Raw genomic sequence first — 24,723 nt, 5'->3', positions numbered from 1 at the left:
GACCAATGCAATAATAATTTTGTTGAATTTCTTAAATAAAACGTAAATTTACTTCTTCTTTTGTAAAATTGATAAACAAAACTTACCTTTTTTGTTGCCCTTCCGGTTCCATAACTTCGTCCTGATTAATCCAAACCGTCCCGTATCGCACACCTGATTTTGATGGGTGATGTCACACCCCAATTTAATTTTAGAAATTTATTAAATAAAATTATTTGACTTAAGGGACTAAAGTGAAAGTTTCTAAAATTTTTTAGGCTAGTTTGAAAAAAGTCTGGGAAGTTTAGAGACCTAATGTAACCCCTAGACCCAACCTGTGCATTTCGACTAAGTCTAACGGATTACATTAAAAATTCTTAAAATATTTTCAAAAACGTTATTCGATAACTTAATTCCATATTTTAAATAACATCATGAAAACATAATGATTAATAATAAATCCATCGGATAAAGATAAAACCTTAAGTAACATAGTAAAATAAAGCATGTCATAAGCAATAGCAAACCAAAATAAATCATAAAGACAAGTATTTAAAATAATGGCACATCTCATCATAATTGAAGGCGGAGTGGATAAAACATTACAACAAAATAATATGTACTAAATGTGCCGATCCTCCAAATGTCTGGTACGTGATGTCTATCCAAGAGTATTTGAAAGTGGAAAACAGTTTGAAAAGTGAGCTAGGGCTCAATGTGTCTCAATAGTGCAATTAAAACATGTAATGTAAAATAATCAATTAATAATTAGGTAAAATATCATAGAAATCTTGATGAAGTTTAAGTTTTTAAAACTCGTAGTTTACCTTCCTCCCGTACACCATATGCAGTTTCCCATAACTACATCAATAATGCTTACCTTATACCCAATAGATATAAGGAGCCAACCTAATGGAGCATCTCGAGGCCTGGGAGCCTATCAAAGGTCACCTTATGTCCGTAAGAAATTACCAGCTTGATCAGAGCTGAACCTCCATACTCCAGTATCCTACTCAAATTGTATCTCAAATATACAGTTTGCAGAGTAAGCAGTAAATTTCATAAATCCATAATCAACGTAATCATATTTCCAGTGAAAACCAATAACCAGATAATATAGATCATTCAACCATAGTCCATAAGCCATCAACCAATAAATCATAAATTCCATCAATAATTTAATTCCATATTTTAAATAACATCATGAAAAAATAATGATTAATAATAAATCCATTGGATAAAGATAAAACCTTAAGTAACAGAGTAAAATAAAGCATGTCATAAGCAGTAGCAAACCAAAATAAATCATAAAAATAAGTATTTGAAATAATGGCACATGTCACTGTAATTGAAGGTAGAATGGGAGATAAAACATTACAACAAAATTATATATACTAAATGTGTTGATCCTCCAAGTGCCTGGTACGAGGTGTCTATCCAACAGTATCTAAAAGTTGAAACAATTTGAAAAGTGAGCTAAGGCTCAGTGTGTCTCAATAGTGCAATTAAAACATGTAATGTAAAATAATTAAGTAATAATTCGGTAAAATATCATGGAAATCTTGATGAAGTTTAAGTTTTTAAAAATCGTAGTTTACCCTCCTCCCGTACACCATATGCAGTTTCCCATAACTGCATCCATAAGGCTTACCTTATACCCAGTAGCTATAACGAGCCAACCTAATGGAGCATCTCGGGGCCTGGGATCCTACCCAAGGTTCACCTTAGGTCCGTAATAAATTACCAGCTTGATTACAGATGAACCTCCATACTCCAGTATCATACCCAAATTGTATACCAAATATACATTTTGCACAATAAGCAGTAAATTTTGTAAATCCATAATCAACGTAATCATATTTCCAGTGAAAACCAATAACCATATAACATATATCATTCAGCCATAGTCATAAGCCATCAACCAGTAAATCAGTAAATGATAAATTCAATTCAGTATCCCTGAATTATCCCATTTTTCTAATCTGTTGAAAAAAATAAAAATTTTATGGCTAAGTGGGCTTGAACTCGTAACCCTAGGGTCATGGGTTTCCATGCCTTAGCCATTAGTCTAGGCTACTATTTGAGTATACTTTAATAAAATATGTGTTTTATTATAATTTGGTTTTCGGTTAGAACCAAAAAAAAATAGAGACCCTAATCAGATAACCCGAAGCAACCCTTCGATGAAACCCCAAACTCATTCAACCAAGTTATCCACGTCGTTCTGTCTGATCGTCATTCAGTGTGTTGTGGTCCCCATTCGACTCACCAGCAGTCAACGACCAAAACCCCCCAACCCTCATTCCTGGATCGACCGCCAAATGTCGTAGAAGCTCCGTTGAACCCCTAGCACCGCCGTTCGATTTTTCTACGATTTCAATCACCTCGACCGATGTCTTGCCTCACCGCCCCGAGCACCGAACTCCCCAGCTCCGTACGACCAAAACCCGATTGAGTTTTTCACCCATCGTCACAATTTTCACTGCTATACAACGTTATGATGTGTAGATGCACTAGAATAATCGACCGATCGACCTGCCCCTTGCCGCTGTGCCATGCACCACCACACGTTGCCACATGCACGTGGGGCTTGTCCACCAACTCTGGTTTCTTCTAGAATCGGTTCCGTCGATCTGGACTGGTCTGAACTAGCCCAATCCGGTCTGAATCGGTTTTGTTTGATCTGAACCGAGTTAACCTGACCTGATCCGTTGAATTTAACCCGACCCGTTGACTTTGATCTGATTTGTTGACCAGTCTGATCGTTAACTTTGACAAAAAAAGTTAAATTTCCAAAAAGTCATATTTTATATTTTTCAACGTCCTGAGTCTAAATCCAAAGTTTGTTTTACCAAATTCGCACTCGTTAAGCCATTTTTTAGTGTTTTATATTTGGATTCAATTTGATTTTTCGATTAAGTTTAGTTTCTGACATAAATTCATTTGTTATGTATCCGAGACATTATGGGATGAGGAATTAAAGTTTGAGTGTGATCAAATGGAGTTTAAATGGTCGATCGGTATAGTTCGTAAATCGAAGGTAATACACTAGTACCTTATGTATGTTGTATGGAACATATTGGTATTGGTAAAGGCATGGTTGATTATGGTTACATGTGTGTAGTTCAAAAATTCTAAACTCGGTCCGATTGCGAAATAAAATAAATTAAACTAAATAAGGCTCAGACTACCTGCATAGACACATGAAGACTGATAAGAATGAATTCAAGTTCAGCGATTATCCGGAAAAGCAAATAACCTCAAAATATCTAAATTTTTATTTATCCTCGTTAAAAACTTTAATAACGAAATTACGTTATTATGAAATCATGAAATTTGCCCCTGAAGTGTAAAACGACTATATTAGATCACCAAGTTGAACTAAATGGAAGTATTATAGGTTTCTGAATTATGGAATCGACTGAATTACTCTGAAAACTCCAAAGTGATCGGGATAACTTGACTACTAAATGACCTAAGTACCCTCAAAGACCAAGAATTAAGCGAATAACTTGGATAAGGTTGAAAACGCTGATGATCTTATATGTTGTACCATCCATAAGGGTTTTTAACCACGAATAAAACACATCGACATTCGTTGCAATACATAAATGAAATAAATACCATTGGAATACCTGTTCGTCTCCCTAAGATCCATTCAGCGATGATTCTGAAGATGATCAGTTCGACAAGAGTTGTCAATATTAAAGTGTGAATACCCTTGAAGTGCATCGATTTGATCGGTTGACAGATATCACAATGTTGGGATTTGTTCAGTTTGAGGTAACTCGATATCTTGATTCGACATAAATCTTAAATAATGTGAATCATCGTTATTCCCTTATTAGATCAAATTACTAATCAAGAACCAAAATATTTGAAATACTCATGATTTCCTGAATAATGAAATCACTCCTATCATATCTGAAATCACAAGTAACTCTGATGCAAAGGACTCTGAATACCTTTCTGATTACATAGTGCCTCTGAAAAATATCTAAATAATATATGATCTTGATAAAACATGTCATGAATAACTGATGAATTAGTTAGCTATCAAACCCTTTTTATAGGAATCTCATTTTTTAATTTAATCAGTTTACAGAAGTTTCATGGCTCCCTACCTGATAAATACCATTACCTTCGAAAAATAACTGGATCCTCTAGTGTGTTCTCTATGTGTTATATGATTATTTTATTTGTTCTGAAAGGTGTTTTAATGAGATTTCTGAGTTACTGAAGTTTTAAGTCTGCTTGTCTGATTCATGATCTCTGGATACTATTTCTACTAAATTGATATATCTGAACTTTGATTTCTTGCTACCACTAGTTACTGTCTGAAAAATGTTTTTCTTCATGGTTGTAACACCCATTTCTTGTATACGTTTTCGTACACAAGTCACAGGTGTCGCGTGACTTTTAAAACATTTCCTTATTTGTATAAAATTTTGTTTCTAAAAATAAAGCATTTTGATATATTAATAATAAAACATTTGTTAACTTTCATTAGTTAAAATAATCTTAAAGTTGTAACATATTACAATAATGTAAGTCAAATACATTCCAGAAAATTTTCATAAGTCCAATACATGCCATCTAATTAAGAAAATTAGACATAATTGTCCTACAGTTAATGATGAGGCAACCTTTGATTGATGATATCCGCTACACTCCTTACTGAGCTAGTCTTTGCTATTACCTACACATGAAACCAAAACACACTAAGTACTTACTTAGTGAGACATAATAATAAAAATGAGGTGTAACATAAACATAAGTATATCATAAAATATCAAGATACAAATTCATATCGTATAATTCATATTAATACTTAAATTGGCTTGGCAAACCAAGATTATTTCACATAACCTTCGAAAACATATTTAGTATGCCCAGCATACCTATTAATCAATATTTATCCAATTTATCCTTTATTTGCCCAATGTATGTCAAATGAGAATACAAGGTACATGTGTTGCACCTAAGTGCCAAAATGGAAATTCACAAACCCATTATGAATTCCATGGATGCACACATAGTGCCGAAATTACATATAGTACTGATACAAAAATACACCATTATGCATTAAAAAAATCGATCGATACTTTTATACATAATTGTATATCGAAATGGTAATTCACAAACTCATTATGAATACCATATTTGCACATCTAGTGCCGAAAGAACACATAGTACTGATACGAAAATACATCATTATGCATTAAAAAAAATTGATCGATAACTTTTATATACAATTTATGTCGAAATGCACTTATTACTCTCAATGCACATACGACTCTCAATGCACATACAATGGGATTTTAAGTTCAATTTGCAGATTAAACATTTATTTCTAAAACATCGATACCTATTAAAACAACATAAACGTTCATCTATTCATTATAGAGCAGTTAATACTCTAAAATTATTCGTAATATCATTTCCATAAACATTATGAAAACATATCAAAATACTGTAAAACATACTTTTATCAAAACATTCGAGGTTGACTCATCGCAAGTCATTCTCATTTCATATAAGTACAATAAATGCACACACACCTGGTATGTCTTACTATTATGCCTTAATTGTAGATCGACTAATTTGCTACTTTATCCTTGCCTTTTTGCTTGCTTGACTCAGAAGTTTGGTTACGATCTACACAAGCATCCATAATTACACATACATTACAAATGTTAGTATATTGTCTAACATTTAAACAAAAAATAATACCTAAAAGTATTATATTTTCGAATTCTATTAAAATTCATGCTAACTTAAAATTCCAGGCTGAATAGTATCGGTACCCCTCCTATGGTATTGATACTTCTATACTATGGTACCGATACTCCCTCCAGTATCGATACCATTTTTACATTCTGGAATCCATTTTTCAATTAAATTACCGATATCGTCCTCTTGGTATCGATACCCCCACATCAGTATCGATACAACTTGCATCAGTATTGATACTATTCATCGTATTCATCATCTTTCCTAAAATTTAACCATATAATATTAGTACTGTTCTTCCAGTACCGATACTTTTACCCATATTTTACATATTTCACTTCAATTTTTACCCACATTTTGCCTAAATCTCATACTCTTATCTCCAAACATACCATTAAACTCATCATCACTTAATCCAACCAACTTACATCCATAAATCTCCCTATACTAACTCCAAGGAACCGTTAAAACTAAAAAATCACACTCAAATTTCAAACATGTTTTTAATCACTTCTAAGGCTCCAAATCTTTTTTTTACTTCTTTAGCAAGTTAAAAATACTTTTAAACTTCAATAACTAACCATATTTCATCAAATCGTTTAAAAACTCATTTGCTTAAATCTCAAATAAATCATTCATCTCTTAGTTTTAATCCTCCTTGAACTTTCCTTAAGCCTCTATATCACTTAAGGCTTCAAAACCAACCCAAAAACGAAAGGAAAAACCAACATGAAGGAAATCTTACCTTAGCTATGGAAGGCAAGGGAACGACGGGAAGAAGAATGAGAAGAGAACCAAGTTCAACTTTTACCATTTTCCCATTTTTAACCTTAATAAATATCCCCAAAAAAATGAATATTAAATTTATTCATTATAAAAGACCAAATTGCCCCTCATTTTCTTTCATTCTTACTAAAAAGTCTTAACACAATTTCTTAAATAAATCCTTGTATTTTTCAATTATTCAAATTAGACCAATTTTTAAATCATTTAACTATGGTTACCGACCCGATATTTGGGGTATTACAGTGGTACTCTAGGATATGGTATGAAGTCTCTACAGGTTCAGCTCGATCAAATTGGTAATTCCTTATATAGGTTCAGACCGATCGAACTGGTAATTCCTTACGGTAGGTTCAACTTGATCAAACTTGTAATTCCTTATATAGGTTCAGACCGATTGAACTGATAATTCCTTACGGATCTAAGTGGGTGGGCTCCTAGGTCTAATGGGCATAGTGATAAGACCTTGTGGACCCTAAGGAACTCTCTTAGGGTGGCACCTTTGCTATGTGGTTTGGGTAAGTCCTTATGAACTTGAGTACACTCCCCTCATGTAGGCACCTATGCTTCGGCTAGGGTAAGACCTTATGGATCCAAGGTGTTCCCTTAGATTGACACCTATGCCCAATGAGCCTAGGGTAAGTCCTTATGGATTCAGTTATGGGAAACTGCATATTGGTTTTAAAAATATGTTTTAAAATGTTACTATTTTAAAAAGATCTATATTTTTCACTGGTTTTGTAGGAACACACTAGACACCCTATTCTGATCTCCTGAACCTAGTCTTCTGAACTGAATTGTAAGCTTCATGTCTTTTACTACCTGAAATATTAGTGGGACCTCATCTTCTCCCAAAAATCTGTAGATGTCTGAATCAACAAGGAAAAATTATGCTTGTCTATCATTTGCATGTCATTCAGCATCACTTTGTAGTTCTGTATTACTGAGCTTCCCAAAACTCACTCTGTTACTCACTATTTCAGGTTAAAAGAATTAATCGAGTGCAGCTATCGACATCAGTATTGGAGTTCCACCGGCGTTACTTGCGGAGTACGGTGCATGTGATTATGGGGCATGTAAGTTGTATTATGTTTTTATATCCGAGTCTGAAACGTGTATTATTTTAATTCTATTTATAGCATAAGAATGGTTTTGTGAACTTGTATTTTAATTATAATTTGTTTTATGATTTTACACATTTTAACAGAAATTTTAAATTTTTCTGAGATTTTTATTGTAGGTCGCTCTGGTGATCCTAATGTGACGAATCTGATCGAATCGGGTCACCCTCATCGGTTTGTGGTGTTACAATTGACTTTTCCAATAGAGATTTAATGTATACACAAGGATTTGAACTTGAGACATACTTAAGCGATATCAAGTTGTTTATCACTTGAACTAATCTATTGATAAATAACCTCCATTTTTATGATGCATTGATAAAGGAAAAAGGGTTTTAGAAAAAGCAATACTAAAATTTGTTTTTCTAATGTTATTGAGGGTAAATTACATCATTGTTACAATTCTATCATTTCCTTTTTTTTTACTTTGATCAACGAAATAATTTTTTTATAAAATTATCACTAATGTTATTTTTATTTTAGGCATCGATCATTAATAAAATAACCACGATGTTAACATGAATCTTTTTTCACATTATTTTCTCTTTACTCAACAACAACTCACGTGTTATTTTTTAAATAATTTTATTCAGACCAATAAAGTAGTGGGACTTTATCAAAGAAAATAATTTAAGCAGTGTAGAGAAGTATATGCTAATATTCCGCTAAAATTTATATTTAAATTAATCACATAAAAATAAGAAGAAATACAATGTGTAGTTATAAAATGAGAGGCTTCGAACCCAAAATCCCTTGCATTTAATCACTAAATTAGATTAAGAATTCATAAGAATCTCAACAAAACTAATATTTAACTTATTTTGTGTTACCTCCTTAAAATGCTATTAGGGAAGATTGAACTTGGTGCCCTAGTTAAAGAAATGTAATTTTTATCACTAAATTAAATATTATAATTTTTAACCAGTGTAATATTTAACTTGAATAGTTAATAAAATTGAAGATTAAATTAAAATTAATTTTCTGCTTCATTTGAAAATAAAAATAATAATTAAATAACTAATCATTTTTTATAAAATTAATATTAAATCATTCTATAAATTAAATTTATAATATTTATTTACGATAAAATATAAATTTTAAATTATTTGAAAATGAATATTTAGGTTTATTATTTAATTTTTAAATTATTTTTATCCTAGATAAATATTATAACTTATTTTTTATTAATTTAATATTAATTTTTAATAAAAAAAATAAAATAATTATTTCTTTATTTTATTCTCAAGTGAAAAGAGAAAATAATTTTAATTTAATAAAAAATATAAATTTTAATACAAATAAATTATTTTTAAATAATTCAAATTTTATATTCCATCTTAAATAAATATTATAACTTTAATTTTTAGAACGTTAATATTAATTTTATAAAAATATAAAAAAAGTTTAATTATTTTTTATTCTCAAACAAAGGGAAAAAATAATTTTAGTTTGATAATCAAATTTAATCATACTTCAAAGTTAAATATTAGTTTAGTTGAAAGTATAACACTTATATTATTCGGTTTAATGGTTACAAATTAATCTCTTTTACTATGAAAATTAATATATTTTTATTTAATTTTAGGCATAATGCCAAAAATAGCCCCCCATCATTTATCAAAATGGTCATTTTGACACATATTCTTTTTTTAGAGCATTTTGCCCCCAAGTTTCACTTTGGAGCAAAAACTCCTTCTATAGATGAAAAACTATTACGTATATTAATGCTCCAAAATATGAACATTTTTAACCTAAAATGAAACGTTGAGGGCTAAAATGCCTTAGGAAAAAAGAATAATGGACAAACTGATTATTAAATCAATTTTTAGGAGCCTTTTTACCCTAAAATAAATCGTTGGATGCCAAAATGTTAAAAAAAATAGAATATGGGGCAAAATGACCATTGTGATAAATGACGGGAGCTAATTTTGGCATTATGCCTTAATTTAAGGCCGTGAAGGGATTTAAGTTTTTTTAACATGTCTTATCTAAGGGAGGGGAAGGAGAATTTTGCTCCTAATGCGTATCGAACCCATAACTCAGGAAAGAGATGAAGTGTCAACTGAGAACTTTTAACCACATACTCAAAGATTATTAACGTGAGACAATTTCAGTTAAATATTAATTTTGATAAAAAAAATTATAACTTCCTATCCTAGGTGCATTTAGGGACGGGCATAGGTCGGGTTTCGGCCAACCTGAACGGACCCAAAAATTTTACATCCTTCACCCAATTCGACCCGACCTAAAAAATATATACCCTCCACCCGACTCGAACCCAACCCGATTTTTTGAGATAAGATCCGAACCCGATCTGACCAAACCCGAAATAATAAAAAAACATTATTTGTATTCAATAAAACAGTGATTTAATTGAAAAAATAATATATAGAAGGGTATTATTGTAATTATTCTTAAATATATAAGGTAAAATTATATTTTTTTTCTAGGTCAGATATTTTTCACCCTAAACTCGAATCCAACCCGAACTCAAAATTTTAAAAAAAATACACAATCAAATCGGGTCGGGTGAGAAACCATCGGGTTCAGGTTCGGGTTCCATACCTGTCCCTAGGTGCATTACCCATTGTCGAAGGAGTTCTAAGTTTGAATTCATTCTCAAGCTATAGTCCTCATATTTTCTTGTTTCGTGTGACCAATTTAAATATAAGTTTTGGTGTAATGTCAACATTATAATTGGTCTCTTTACAAGGGATTTAAAGTTTAACTTCCTGCTATTATTTATTTATTTTTGATAAAATATGATATGTGTTATTATTTTATTAATTTAAATAAAATTATTTATGAATGACATATGAAATGATTAACCAATGTCACTATTCATTTTTAACATTATTAATTAGAATAATGTTTTGTGTAATTGTATAATTACACAAAACATTGTAAAGTACCAGTTACTTATGTAATTAGACAATGAAATTGATCCTTGTTGCAACCTCCAATATCATGTGGAGCGTGATATGAGAAAAAAGATAATTAAATATAAAAATTTGAGTATTGAATATATTAAAATAATATTTTTAATCAACAGATGTTGGTTCAAGTAATAAGTAGCTTGATATTACTTAAGTAAGATCTTGAGTTCGAGTCTTTATTTATTCAGAAAATCTTTATCGGAAGACTCATCTATGAAAATTAAATGTGTGACGTATAAATCGATCTAGATTAATAAAGATAAAATTTTAAAATCAAGAGAAAACAATATATGTATATATATATATTGAACATTTTTCAATATTCTTAAATGAAGGCTTAGATCTTTTTCTGTCCCAAGAAAGCACCTCTCCACCAGAAGTGTTGGAGCGTGCAAGACACTCTCACCTATTCCTGCGTGCCACGTGGGGTACAATAAAAAAATAAATGAATAAAGGTACAATATCAAAACATGTCCCTAATATTTGACTAAATAGTCATTATAGGCCTTTTTTTAAACATTTTAGCCCCAACGTTTCATTTTGGGATAAAAAAACTCATATATGAATGAAAATCATTAATTAACAAACGGTTAACACTCTAAAATAAGAGATTTTTTATCTTAAAATGAAATATTATAGACCAAAATACTTCAGAATAAAAGAATAAGGCCTAGAGTAAATATTTGATCCATTAGGGGTATTTTTGCTCTAAAATAAAACTTTGGAGTCAAAATACTAAAAATAATAAGGGTCATTATGACCATTTTGATAAATTTTGAAGGCTAATTTTGCTATTATGCCATAAATAAAAGTAATACGTTGGTGTCCGTTGTTACCCAGTTAGCCGTTTTCGTTTAGTTTATATCTCAAACAAAGCCAATTTATTCGCTCTTTCTCTCTTCCTTTGTTTTGAAAATAAAGAAAAAAATTGATTTTTTCAATTATATATATATATATATATATATATCATAGTTTCCTTTTCACTGTACTTTTCAGAGAAATAAACCATTCATTTTCTCACCCAAATTTTCTTTTTCTTTGAGATCGATCATCATCATTGGACACAACAGAGATTTCGAAAAGGGAGTGGAAAACAAACTGACAGATCTTTTTTAAAGTTTGGGTTTTTTTATAGTAAGTTGAGATGGGATCATCTTCAGGGCAAAGTAGTGGAAGCTTTGATCTCTCATTCAAGATATTGTTGATTGGAGACTCTGGTGTCGGCAAGAGTAGCTTGCTTGTTAGCTTCATTTCAGCTTCTGCTGAAGATCTAGCTCCCACCATTGGTTCAATTTCCTCTTTCTTTTGTTTTACTTAACATTTTTATCAATCCTGGATCTTTGATTAGTTTGTATGGCGAAAATATGATTTGGGTTTTGTTCAAATCTATGCTTTAGGTGTGGATTTTAAGATCAAGTTGTTGATAGTTGGTGGCAAGAGATTAAAGCTTACTATTTGGGATACTGGTATGACTTTTATACTAATATTGTTTTATTCTTTCATTTTAAGTATCAAATTTGAATTCTTTGTCAAAATATGTCGGTCTAATAGAAGTAAATTTTCCATGTTTAGAATTGACTTGTTTATTTTGCACTGAAGAGAACTCATTTTTACTGGCATGCTATTCATTAATACATTTGTTAATGTGTTTTGATCTGTTATGTTTCTCATGGTACCAATACTGCACTCTGCAATGTCATCCAGTTCTGAGGAATAATGTGTAATAAATTTGTGGTGAAAAGAGTTATACAATCGATGATATATATGGATCAGATGAAACGAGTTTCTGGGTTTTAACTTTCTTGTTTGTTGCTTTCTTGACCTGGTTAGCTTGATGTTGCTTCTTTAACCTTTTATTAGCTGTACTATCTTTTTCATCTTTTATAAAAGTACATTAGAATAATTTTCTTGAAACGTGGAGAAACATGATTGATTTGCGAAACCTACATGCTTCTTGTAGCTGGACAGGAAAGGTTCAGAACCTTAACAAGCTCTTACTATAGGGGTGCCCAAGGGATCATTCTTGGTAAGTTCATCTTTCTCGTGTATGTATGTACACGTTACTCTACTATCTTGATTTTGTTCGATGGAGCCTGTCATTGGTTTCAATTCGCAAATTTCACCATTCTAATATCACTGGAAAATGGTTTCACAATCATCATGTGGCTGATAATAAGGTTAGGTTGATGAAGCTTTTCTTCTTAGACTGTCCAAGAAAAAACTTGGTGGCTTGAAGGAGCTCTAATGTTCTGCAATTTCATGAATTTTTCATTTATTGGAACAAGCATTTTCCACTTTTGCAGTTGGCTCATCATTTTGTGATTCTTGTCGATGCCTTTCAAGGGGTTGTACTAAATATTATATACTCTGTGCATGATTCAAATTGTCATATTTGTTTGACTTATTTCTTGGCATTGGTTATAGTATACGATGTAACACGGAGAGAAACATTCACAAATTTGTCGGATGTATGGGCCAAAGAAGTGGGGCTTTACTCTACCAATCAGGACTGTGTCAAGATGCTTGTTGGAAATAAAGTTGATAGAGTAAGTCTAGTGTTTTTCGGAAGATAAATCGACCCCGTTGATCTATCCATTGAAAAGTTTGAGGATAGATTAAATAAGTTAATGATAGACAACTTCATAATCTACTGGGAATAAGCTCCTTGGGTCTCTTCATGTACTAGGAAACCTCATGGAACAAAGTTGTGAGTATAAAGTTTATCAGTCATAAAGGGGTCATTGCACCGATTAATGCTGTAATCTGATTCACATTTCGTATTATCTTAATTCGTGCATAGCTAATAAGAAAATACTCTTCTTAGTTGCTAGTACTCTCCCCTACCCATATAGTGTTGATATTACATTTCGTGTTATCTTAATTTTGTCTGCATCATTACATCCGGTTTGCTTACATTTCAGGATTCTGAAAGGGCTGTAAGTAGAGAAGAAGGTATTGCGCTTGCAGAAGAGCTTGGATCTATGTTTCTTGAGTGCAGTGCTAAAACAAGAGAAAACGTGGAGCAATGCTTTGAGGAGCTTGCATTGAAGGTAACCTTTTTTGTTTTATGACACCAATTCTGTTCCTCTACTTTCCAGTAATTTGAATTAGTTCAAAAGCTTTAATCACGCGATAGGATAAAGCTGGTACCATGAACAAAGAAGCTGTGAATTAGAGTGACGAGAGTATAGTATCGTCTCAGTTCTGACCAGCGATGGCTTTCTCTTACAGATAATGGAAGTTCCAAGTCTTTTGGAAGAAGGGTCTTCTGTTGGAAAGAGAAACATGTTAAAGCAGAAGCCAGAGTACCAGACTTCTCCAGGTGGCGGTTGTTGCTCCTAAGTTGCAGCAATATTCAACTCCTTTTGACATGATGGGATGGCTTACATTATCAATAGAAAGCTCAGGCAGCCATGTTTGTTGGTGGCTTTAAGCTTCCGGCTTGACGGATTGTGAACAACTCGTGTATATGATTTCTTTGGATTGTCTATGCTGCTGTTCTTGGCAATAGTTTATTGTGTATCCTCTCCACTCAAATCAACTTGTGCAAATTTATTTGCCTTTTTGCTTTTTGTCTTGATTAAGGTTTTAGTTTGTCATTCATGATATTGTCTTTGGATTGTCTTCTATTGATTAATTGAGTATATATTGTTGAGACTATTACTTACAACTCTATTTCCCCTCAAGTGACAGCATATAGTCATTTAGTTAAGAGATATATATTCAAGACTGATAGTGCTGGAACTAAACCCATAATTAAATTTGCTTCAATGGTTTTGGTGCTTATAAATTCTCTAATAAATCAATATTTGATTTTTTTAGAGTTGATTGCATCACACATCCTTAAATTATGACTTTTATTCTAAATTAGTCCCTAAATTTTATGTTATAATTTCATCCCTAAATTATGGCTGTCATTCTAAATTAGTCCTCAAACTTTTAAACAATTTATTTTCATCCTCCAACTATGACCTTCATTTTAAATTAGTCCCAAACTTTTTGAACATTTCAATTTCATCCCAAACTATATGTATATACTAATCATATCCTTTGTTAATAAAATTGTTAGGCCAAGTTGTATTATTATAAATCTGGGGAAAAAAATAGGCTAAACTATGCTTGAAAATAATTACATATTTGGATGACTTTGGGGATGAAATTGAAAGATTCAAAAAGTTTGGGGTTAAAAATGGACTGTTCAAAAGATTAAAAATTAATTTAGAATAAAAGTCATAGTTTAGGGTTAAAATTAAAATATTCAAAAATTTAAGGATCAATTTAAAATGAGGATCATAGTGTGTAGACATAATGCAATTAACTCTTCTTTTTATTGTTATTTTCGTTTTCATTAAAACACAACATAAATAATATATGTTGTAATATTCGAACCAAATATGATTGTTGTTGGGGTAGTAGTAGCACGCCTTACCGTCTTGGAGACTTAGGTTTAAACCCTTCCATCATCTGATTGGAGGAAAATCTAATTTAAATTAAATATAATGAAATTAAGAAAAAGTCATCCAATCATGTCTTAACACGTGTTATGACACATGTCATAATTTGATTGAATTATTAAATTTATTGAATTAATGTAAAATTATGATCAAATTGAAAGAATGTATAAGTTATAATGATTATATATGTAATCATACTAGTTTTATTAACTGCCATGCTAACTACTCCGATAAATTTTAACGACATGTGATTTAATTGAAACAATTTAAATAATTATGTGGTTATATTGTCAAAATTGAAAGTATGATGGTCATATCGACACTAATTCTATAGTTAAGTGGTCATTTTAGTAATTTACCTTAAATTCTATTTTATCCACGTGTTATTTTCAATGTGCAAACTAATAATTTGCTGTTCTCATCAACGGCCTTGACCACAACTCGCAAGTGTCTCAAAACGGTCAACTGATACTTCTTTAAGGAAGACTTGGAGCTTGATTGTTAACAATCAAGTTAGCATGGTAGTAAATTTCTGGAGAGAATTTAAAACTTTAACATTCTTTATTCTCTTTAACCTAATAAAATAGGGTGTCTTTCTATTTAAGAAAAATTTTAGAGCACGAATCCTGTGAATTGTCGTTAATCCTCAAGGTTCAGGGTTCTAGTATCAACAATGTCAGGTGTACAAGTGAGCAATGTCAAATGATTGTTATCTTTGAACAAATATTATCTTGTACTTATCCTAGATTAAAAAAACCTTCAGATTATACTCGAGAGCTTGAAGCTTGATCGCTTTGCCACCATTCCATTTCTTCTCTCACACATTCATCACTTCATCCTCGTTCAACATTACTCCGACCATCATCCGGCCACCAATGACTCTGTTTTCACACTCATTGAAGTTGATTCAAGGCGTCAATGGAAATGGATTGGGATTGATACTTAAAAGAGATTAGGATTGAGACCACCATCATACATGTGCTTTTGCCATTTTTCAAAGGAAATGGATCCTTTATTTCTCTCATGGATATAGCAAAGGTCACATGGGTGGCTTCTCAATACCCACCAAATGTGCCCATTAGTCCCATTTAACAAGCCTCATCAAAACTTTAATAATCTTTAATAATCTTGTTGATGAAACAAAGATGATTATGTTGGTCCACGATGGTTCATATCTTTTGATTTGAATGAAAAATCTTAAGTAATGAAAAATCAATAGTTAGTCGGTAGTGATATAGAAACGTTATATTTTATCCAACTTATAATTGATTATTAAATTTTATTGTAATCCTAGTGGTTTAATATTAAGTTTATTTTTTATAAGAATTCTTTGTGACCAATTATTTGACTCTATAAATAGAGTATGCCTCACACTTTAAAATTAAGTGAGATAGAATTATTTTGGAGAGGTGTAATTTTTTTTAGATCTCTGCAATATTTTATGTTTATGTTGCATAGATATTATTTTGTAGGGATATTCAGAGAGTGATTTGATATACTCTGGTATAGATATTGGATTTTATGATACATATAATTTCATGTATTTGTATTTTTTGTATTCTTACTGAATTACTGTTCATATCACAATAGATATGTATGAACCACGTTAAATCTCGGCTTTTGTGTATCTCTTAATTTATGTTAATTTTGCTTTGCTATTTTTCCACTCCTCAAATCCCTAACAAGAAAAGCGGGCGAGCAGGAGCCGAAGTACCCAACTTTACCCATTATAAGTGTTTATATTAACCCTAAACTTTGCCTCTATGAGTCGTATGCTTTTAATTCTTCATAATCCACCTAAGAATCACATATTCACATGCTTCTCCAACTCGTGAAGGAATAAAAACAGGTCTCACAACCCAAAGAAATGATGATCTCTACCATGACGAGCCAAAAGATATTCTACTTTTAACCAAAGAAATTTTCAGTTTCACCCACATGAAACAAGGTTAAATTTAAAACAACTCAAAGAATGAACAATTATGAATGATATTAGTAAGGAAACAGTTCAATGTTAATGATGATACAAGTTGATTTTCGGATGACTTGGTATTTCTAGTAATGGCAATCAACCAAATAAGATGCAGAAAGGACCAGTAGCTGTTCATCTTCTGGGGCTGGAAGATTAAGATCCAATTGCAGAACGGTTCTTGGTTTCGTGGACGACAGATCTTCTTTATTTGTTCCGACAGGCGAAGTAGTTGTTGTAGGAGTCCTATGCCTTCTCATGTGACCCCCAAGAGCTTGACCGGAAGAGAACTCAGCGCCACATATCGATCACTCATGAACTCTGGATTTCATGTTCTCATCCTCATCGTGATGGGCCTTGGGTTTCTTGTGGGCGGCTCTATGTCCACCGAGCGCCTGGAATGACGGGAACCGCCGATTACACGTCGTGCACCGATGAACATACGAAGAAGCCGGTTCGGATTGTTTCCTTGCTTGACCTTGAGATAGAAGCATTAAACAATACGCCATGTGTTTTTCTTCATCTTCTACTTCAAGTTCAACAGATGTCATCGTTGAATCAGAAGCCCCATCAAACTCCATCGAATCATCATTGCTTCTTCCACTTTCACCGCCCGTACTAGAGCTTGTCGTTCTCGAAGCCATCGTTAGAGTCAGAGGAGACACCGGCCTCGGACGCTTCGTTCGCTTCCCTTTGATTATCTGCAAATCTTTACGAAGAACAACTTCCCCCTCACCCTCCATCGTCATCTCTAATTCTATATAATCTCGAGATCCTTTGAACAGTTATCCAAAGTAGTATCTTGACAATATGCATACACCATTACTTTTTCCCAACGATTCCCCAGGCTGTGGGAGGATTGGTTTGCAAGCCTGGAAATCCGACTCGATGCAGTGTATCGTGATGTATAATTTGGTCACTAGCTTGTTAGGAATATTAAAGCTCCCTGCAACTGAGTTTAACTTCATTAATATAATATTAAAATTTTCTTCAGCTGAATTTAACTTTTTTTAATGATAAAAATAAATGTTATTTTTTTAGAAAATTTGAGTTCTGTTTTTCCGTATAGTGTATGCATTTGAACAAATATTATATTATATTATAACTACTTTAGACTTTTAAGAAAATTTTTATTAATACAAGGCTTAATTAAAATTTTAAGTGTCTAATCCATCACAATTATTAAAAAAATCATTATCTAACACATGTAGCGTTTATATATTTTTTGAATCTTTTATTTTAAAAAAATTAAAATTTTAAATTTAAAAAAAAAATTAATTTATATAATCTTATAAAATATTTAAATCTTAAAAAATCCTTAATTTCAATTTCTCTCATTGCCGCCATCCGTCACCATAATGTCGTCGATTGATCGAAATTCTAATGCCGCTGACGGACCAAAACACCGATATCCTTGCGTTCAAGTCACCCATGAATCAACCAACACCATATCCTCTTTCATTTCTTTACAAACAAAAAATGGAAAGTCCAGGACGGCTGGAGGTGTTCACACAAGTGCTACAATGGAGGCGTTCCAGACAGTAGACATATTTTCGTTTATGTCGTATTTATTGTAGTTGCGGACATAATAAATATTATTACGAATAAAAATAATCTAGTTAGAAGAGTGAATGTGAAGTAAATAACTCTTCCCGTGGAGCAAAAGACAAGCAAAAACTCGTTATTTTTACTACTTTTCCAAAAAAAAGGGGCCCTTTGTATTTTATTTGGGGATTATGATTAATAATTGAGCCCAAATTGGGATCTTTACTCTTTAGTCTAATCATATACTTTCATTGTCCAATTAATCCAAGTCTGGTGAAACTATGGGGCCATAGAATGGTTATCATACATTTAAACCCAATAAAATATCAGCATTGGGCCTTTGAGAATAGCCTATAGAGAGAACTTCTACCCAGATTGGAGTTGACCACATGGATAGATCGAAGGGACCTGACAAAGCAAATATTTTTTTTAATTTTAAATTTGATATAATCTAAGTATTTTTTTTATATTTTTATTAATAATTTATTTTTATCACTAAAATTTTATGAATTTATTCCTTTAAAAATAAAATATTGTGTTCGCCCTAATTGGCCGGAAGAAGAAAAGTGGAAAAAAGCTAGAGTTTCCTAAAGAGGAGCTTCAAACATGGTAATAAAAACAAGAGACTCAACATTGCTTTAATTCTCTGTTGGAATGTTGCATTACTTGACATACTATTGTAAATGTTGTATTACCTTGTTTCATTTTTGTAACATGAATATAAGATTACAATGTTTGGTTGGAATATTATAATATAAGAATAATGTATATTTTATCAAATTATCTTGGAGAATATAATGTATATTTTATTCAAATAACACGAATTTTCAAAACTAAAGTAAAAAATATCATGAAACTTCATAGAAAATATATTTTTTCTATTAATTCTAATTTATATATTTTTATAATTTTTTATACAAATAATTGAACATATATTTTGTTATTATTTCCATTTTTTATTTCTTAAAAATATAAAAACATACTTATACCAACGTAAGTATGAGTTTATTTCTACATTTCTCTTAATTTTTTTATACGACATGTATGAGTTGTAGAACCAAATATCATATCAAAGTAAAATAATCACTGCATAATAAAACACACACTAAAAATAAAACTTGAACCAAACACATACATAATAAATAATAAAAATAAAATAGAAACTTAATATATATATATATATATATATATATATATATATATATATATTTCACGCGTCATATTATTTTATACTAATAATTGTTACAAAAGAGAAATGTAATGCCAACGTAAGCATATTTTTTACTTTTATCATACTTACACTAATGTAAGTATGTATAAGTATTATTTCTATTTTTTATTTCTTCAAAAATATACTTATATCAATGTAAACTTACACTAATGTAAGTATGTATAAGTATTATTTCTATTTTTTATTTCTTCAAAAATATACTTATATCAATGTAAATATATGTTTTTATTTTTATATTATATGCATAATAAGTATTATTTTATCATAGTATCTTATTTGAGTCATGTGTAGGTTGTATAGTATTAAAGTGAGAAATATAATACCAACGATCGATTAGTCTAGTAAGATGAGACACTAGATTTCATTAAGGTCAGATATTTGAATCCTAACGTTTGCGTATGAAGCAAATTAGATTTGAAATGTTGCCCTTATATTGGACCTCTGTAGTATCAATCTAAATTAATCGATTAATAAATTGAATATAAAATATTATAAAAAAAAAAAGGAGAAATGTAATGCTACCTATCTGGTCCAAACATTCGGGAAACTGGGTGATGTCCCAAATCGACAACAGAACATTTTGGGACCTAATTTGATTCCAATCAAACATAAAAATGTTTAAACAACTCTAATAATTTTTTCTTCTCTTGTAAAACTACCAACATTAAATCACCAACGCATTATTAGTGAGGCTCAAACAAATTTGTTGTTTATGATATAGTATTGATAGACGTTTGAAAATAAGTGATGTGTATGTTTCATGCATGACATGACATGCCGAAGTCGTGGTTGCTCAACTTGTAAAAGATTTGCCATCCACAATCTTGGACGGTGGATTCAACGAAACATCCAAGCCTCTTAAATTTCAGGACAGACCCTTTTTTCCCCTCATAAATGTAATGTGATTGATAGCCGAATTCTATGACCAAAATATCTCAAGTAAATGGGTGGGACAGATGTGGGTTACCCTTTCTCCATCCTATATTCACTTGATATTTTCATATTTATTATTTAAGTAAAATTTTTAAATATACATTCATTCATATAGATACATTCTCAAATCTACTATCTAACCGGATACATGCCATTCATTTTGTACCAATCTGTACTCATATCCATCTGGCAGCAACCTCACAAATTACATAAACATCAAAACATAAAACAAACACATCAATTAACGTTTGGTTAAATAAAAAATTATACCTTAATATTTGGTTAAATTACAAGTCATGTCCTATAAAATCTTAAGATTTACTTAATAGTCTCTAAAATTATACCTAAATTCATAATGATCCAAAATTTATATGGTGGGTAGTTAGTGGACGGGCGGATGCGGGACGAGTAATGTCTCAAACTAATCACCTACCCACTACCCACGGCGGGTATGATTTCTACATCCACACTTGCCTACTACGCACTAGACTTATACTCATCCCCGTCCCAATTGAAACAGATGCGGTGCGAAATTCACGCAATTATACTCGTTTGTTATCCCTAGATTCACCGTTGTCTTTTAAAAAATTTAAAATCTTATATATCTTAGATGTTTCCTCCTAACTTAAAATTATACGTATGTATCATGTTGATGACTCTCGCCGTCCACCCAATGATTGTCTTTTGCAACCATAAATGTATCATTCACATTGTAGTTGAGATTAATCACATATAAGTTTGGAGTTATTTTATAATAAAGTGTAGGGTTTCTTTCATTGTGGGCAACAACATAGGCGAATTAAAAGATGCTTACAGTATTTAGGTGATTTGAAAATGAAAACCCAAGTGATTGTGCCCATTTACAATACCAACTTGAAATCTGTTTATATGGCCGAAAGGTTCCTTGATGAAGACTTTCGTTTCATGCCAATGGCCAAGGGCCCTAATTAAATTATACCTGTGGGTCCAACTTCAGATTCGGGCAAAAAGAAATGCTGTTTGTGTGGTGAGAAAATTTGTGCATCATTTTCCATCTATGGTTCATTTCGGGATATTTTTGTCTCCATCGTTAATATATGTTAATTTTATTAAAAAGTTTATCTGAAAATACAGAAAGGGTTTATAAAAATAAAGATAAATTACTCACATAAATAGGATATTTTCCTTCAAATTATTGAAGTTCACAAATTAGTCATATAAGAATAAAAAAAGAAACATACAAATAGAGGGTTAAAAGCTTAACCAAACAATTTAGACAAATGATAGATACAAACAAAAATTATTATCAACATTGGAGAATAATATCATCAATACTAACATAAAATACATATAACAATGATGGCTCGTTAACAAATTGATAATATTACAATTTTAACGGAAAAGACGAGTTTGAAACATATGAATAGTCGGATGACCATTTTATAACTTTTAATAGTCGAACGACTCAACAAAGTAATACCCTATAATCAAGAGATCATTTATATACTTTACACTTATTTCTAATACTAAATAGTATTTTATATTTTATTATCAAATAAAAATTAAATTTGATTAAAGGATAGTATGTAATCAAACCAAAAGCAAGCCAAAAAGGGAAAATTAGAAAGAAAGGGGAAAAACAACCGGTTTTGAAGAAATCTATATCACCAAAAGGGAAAAAAATAGAGTAAAAGCACTAAGATGAATATGATATATCCGGTTGGAATTTGACTTATGAATACGTACGTACTCTACAAATACAACCTAAACAATTAATCATTTCTTTTATCACTAAAACTAATTAAATATTAGAGTTAATTATATCATATATCCCCAAACTATAACTTTCATTCTAAATTGGCCCTTAAAATTTTGAATATTATAATTTCATCCTTAAACTATGACTCATTTTAAAGTAGTCCTTAAACTTTTAAACATTCTAATTTCATCCTTAAACTATGACTCTCTTTCTAAATTTGTCCCCAAACTTTTTAATATTCTACTTTCATCCTCAAATTCATCTAAATATATAATTAGTTTCAACCATAATTTAACCCAATTTTTTTAAAACATATAATAATATAACTTGACCTAAAAATTTTATTAACATGTGATTAGTATATATGTATTGTTTGGGATGAAATTGGAATGTTCAAAAAGTTTGGGGACCAATTTAGAATGAAGGTCACAGTTTTGAGATGAAATTGAAATATTTAAAAGTTTGAGGACTACGTTAGAATGATAGTCATAGTTTAAGAATAAAATTGAAATATTTAAAAGTTTAAGGACCAATTTAAAATGAGGATTATAGTTTGAGGACATGTGGTGTAATTAAATCTAAATATTAAAAAAAAATTATTAATCTTAGATAAGTACAATATAGACTCGTTTTTTAGATTTTAGTGGCATGAGGCAAACATAGAAATTATGCCCCTAATAACAAGTATAAAAAAAACTTAAATCATAAGAACAAGTAAAACTAACTAAATTTGCTAGTAAATAGATTTTTTATTATGTTTAATAAACTATCTAATAAATACATTAAATTTTAAATAGAAAACATCAAGAAATTTTATTAAGGAAAATTCTACGGCGCTCGACGAGCACCAGTGAACACCACTAACGATGAGCATCATTAATTTAAATTATAAAAATTTTAAATTTTAAATGACTTAACGTATAATTATAAATTAGTAAAAAATCTAAAGGTAAATTATTTAAAATAAAATACTAATTACATTATTTTCCATAATTTTGTTGGGTAAATTATAACATTGACCACCTAAATATTGCCCCTTTTATTTTTACCACCATTTTTGAAATTTTGTAAATCAGATTATCCAATTATTTAATGCATTCAATCAAGCCATTTGTCATTAACATTTAACGGGAATGTTGACGTGACAGTCAATAAAACTGGTATAATTACATATTTGATCATCAATATTTATAAATTCAATCAATTTGGTCATATTTTAATTCAAGTTGATTTATAAATTTACGATTAGTATCGTTATAGATTTCAAATTGAATTTTTAAAGTGATTTGATTTTCGAAATTACCCATCTGTGCAAACTCGGCAATAAGTTGTTTATTAGTTTTTGGATGTCTCAAAGACCGATTAATCTTTGAGATAATACCCAGTATATCAAGGCAGATCATTCACAAGACAATCAACCAGATTCTTAGCCTACAATCATGCAAATCTTCTCACCGAGAATAATGCCTCTGATCTCTTCAATCAATGTAAATAGATAGTGCAGCAGGTTTTTTCAGCAATACAGTTGTAATTCTTTCCTTTTTTATACCTATGTAATTCCTTAAGTTTAGCATGAACTCTGTATAAATTATATTCTAAACACATAAATAAAAGATGAGGAATATTTTCCATTGTAATACCTTTCTTCAATTCTCTACATGGTATCAGAGGACCACAACTCATACGAGAATACGATCCCTTCCTCTGACATGGTTTCCCCTCAAAATCCAAATACTCAACCTCCCTCCCCAATCGAAACTCCTCTGGTTGCTCTCAATACCACAGCCCAAATCAATGAGAAATTAACTCCCTCCACCTTTCCACAATGGCGTGCCCAATTTGAAGCTCTTCTCATTGGGTACGACCTACTAGATTATGTAACTGGTCTTTTTTTTATTAGTGGAGCAAAGCAGAGATGAATAACGAAGTTGAATCTTTTAAGAGCAAGAAGAGGAGTGGTTGGTTAATGGATTTGAGTGTAGGAACGAAGCCATGTTTGAACAGTGTTTGAAGAGGTGAGATTTTACGAAGCGAAGATAAACATAATAATTTAATGTTATATATATAATAGTAAATTTTAATTCAATATTTGGTATAAAATATATTTTATTAGTTTTCTTGTTAATATACTATTAGGCGTGTTTTGGTGTGCTACAAGTCATTAGTTCGATCCACCTTAAAAGTATATTATATTACATGCATTTTGTTTATTAAATAAGGAAGTGACATGTGTGTCACCACCGGATTGGATACAAGTTAAAAATAAATTAAATAATTAAAATTAATAAAATATTCCCTAAT

General features: G+C 30.9%; 1 protein-coding gene and 1 pseudogene across 1 annotated transcript; one reads left to right on the top strand and one right to left on the bottom strand.

Annotated features, from left to right (window-relative positions):
- Positions 1-2,958: 2,958 nt before the first annotated feature.
- LOC120211694 (ras-related protein RABC2a) lies at positions 2,959-14,222 on the top strand. Its single transcript, XM_039210184.1, has 7 exons — positions 2,959-2,969; positions 11,671-11,838; positions 11,950-12,018; positions 12,513-12,578; positions 12,977-13,098; positions 13,474-13,602; positions 13,784-14,222. The coding sequence occupies exons 2-7, from the start codon at positions 11,697-11,699 to the stop codon at positions 13,892-13,894; spliced, it is 639 nt and encodes a 212-aa protein (XP_039066115.1). The 5' UTR covers positions 2,959-2,969; positions 11,671-11,696; the 3' UTR covers positions 13,895-14,222.
- A 2,678-nt stretch (positions 14,223-16,900) lies between these two features.
- Positions 16,901-17,724, bottom strand: LOC120211669 (annotated as a pseudogene).
- Between the last annotated feature and the right edge of the window lie 6,999 nt (positions 17,725-24,723).

The sequence above is a fragment of the Hibiscus syriacus genome, unplaced genomic scaffold (genome assembly GCF_006381635.1).
Source record: "Hibiscus syriacus cultivar Baekdansim isolate YM2019G1 unplaced genomic scaffold, ASM638163v2 tig00109980_pilon, whole genome shotgun sequence".
Classification (NCBI taxonomy): Eukaryota; Viridiplantae; Streptophyta; class Magnoliopsida; order Malvales; family Malvaceae; genus Hibiscus; species Hibiscus syriacus.
This window is presented reverse-complemented; position numbering and strand designations above follow the sequence as displayed.

Bases quoted from the DNA above. Each gene is read 5' to 3' on its own strand.
- LOC120211694 (XM_039210184.1), top strand. From the start codon at position 11,697: ATGGGATCATCTTCAGGGCAAAGTAGTGGAAGCTTTGATCTCTCATTC. The intron at 12,579-12,976 runs GTAAGTTCATCT...CATTGGTTATAG, and splicing joins TGCCCAAGGGATCATTCTTG to TATACGATGTAACACGGAGA. The intron at 13,603-13,783 runs GTAACCTTTTTT...TTTCTCTTACAG, and splicing joins TTGAGGAGCTTGCATTGAAG to ATAATGGAAGTTCCAAGTCT.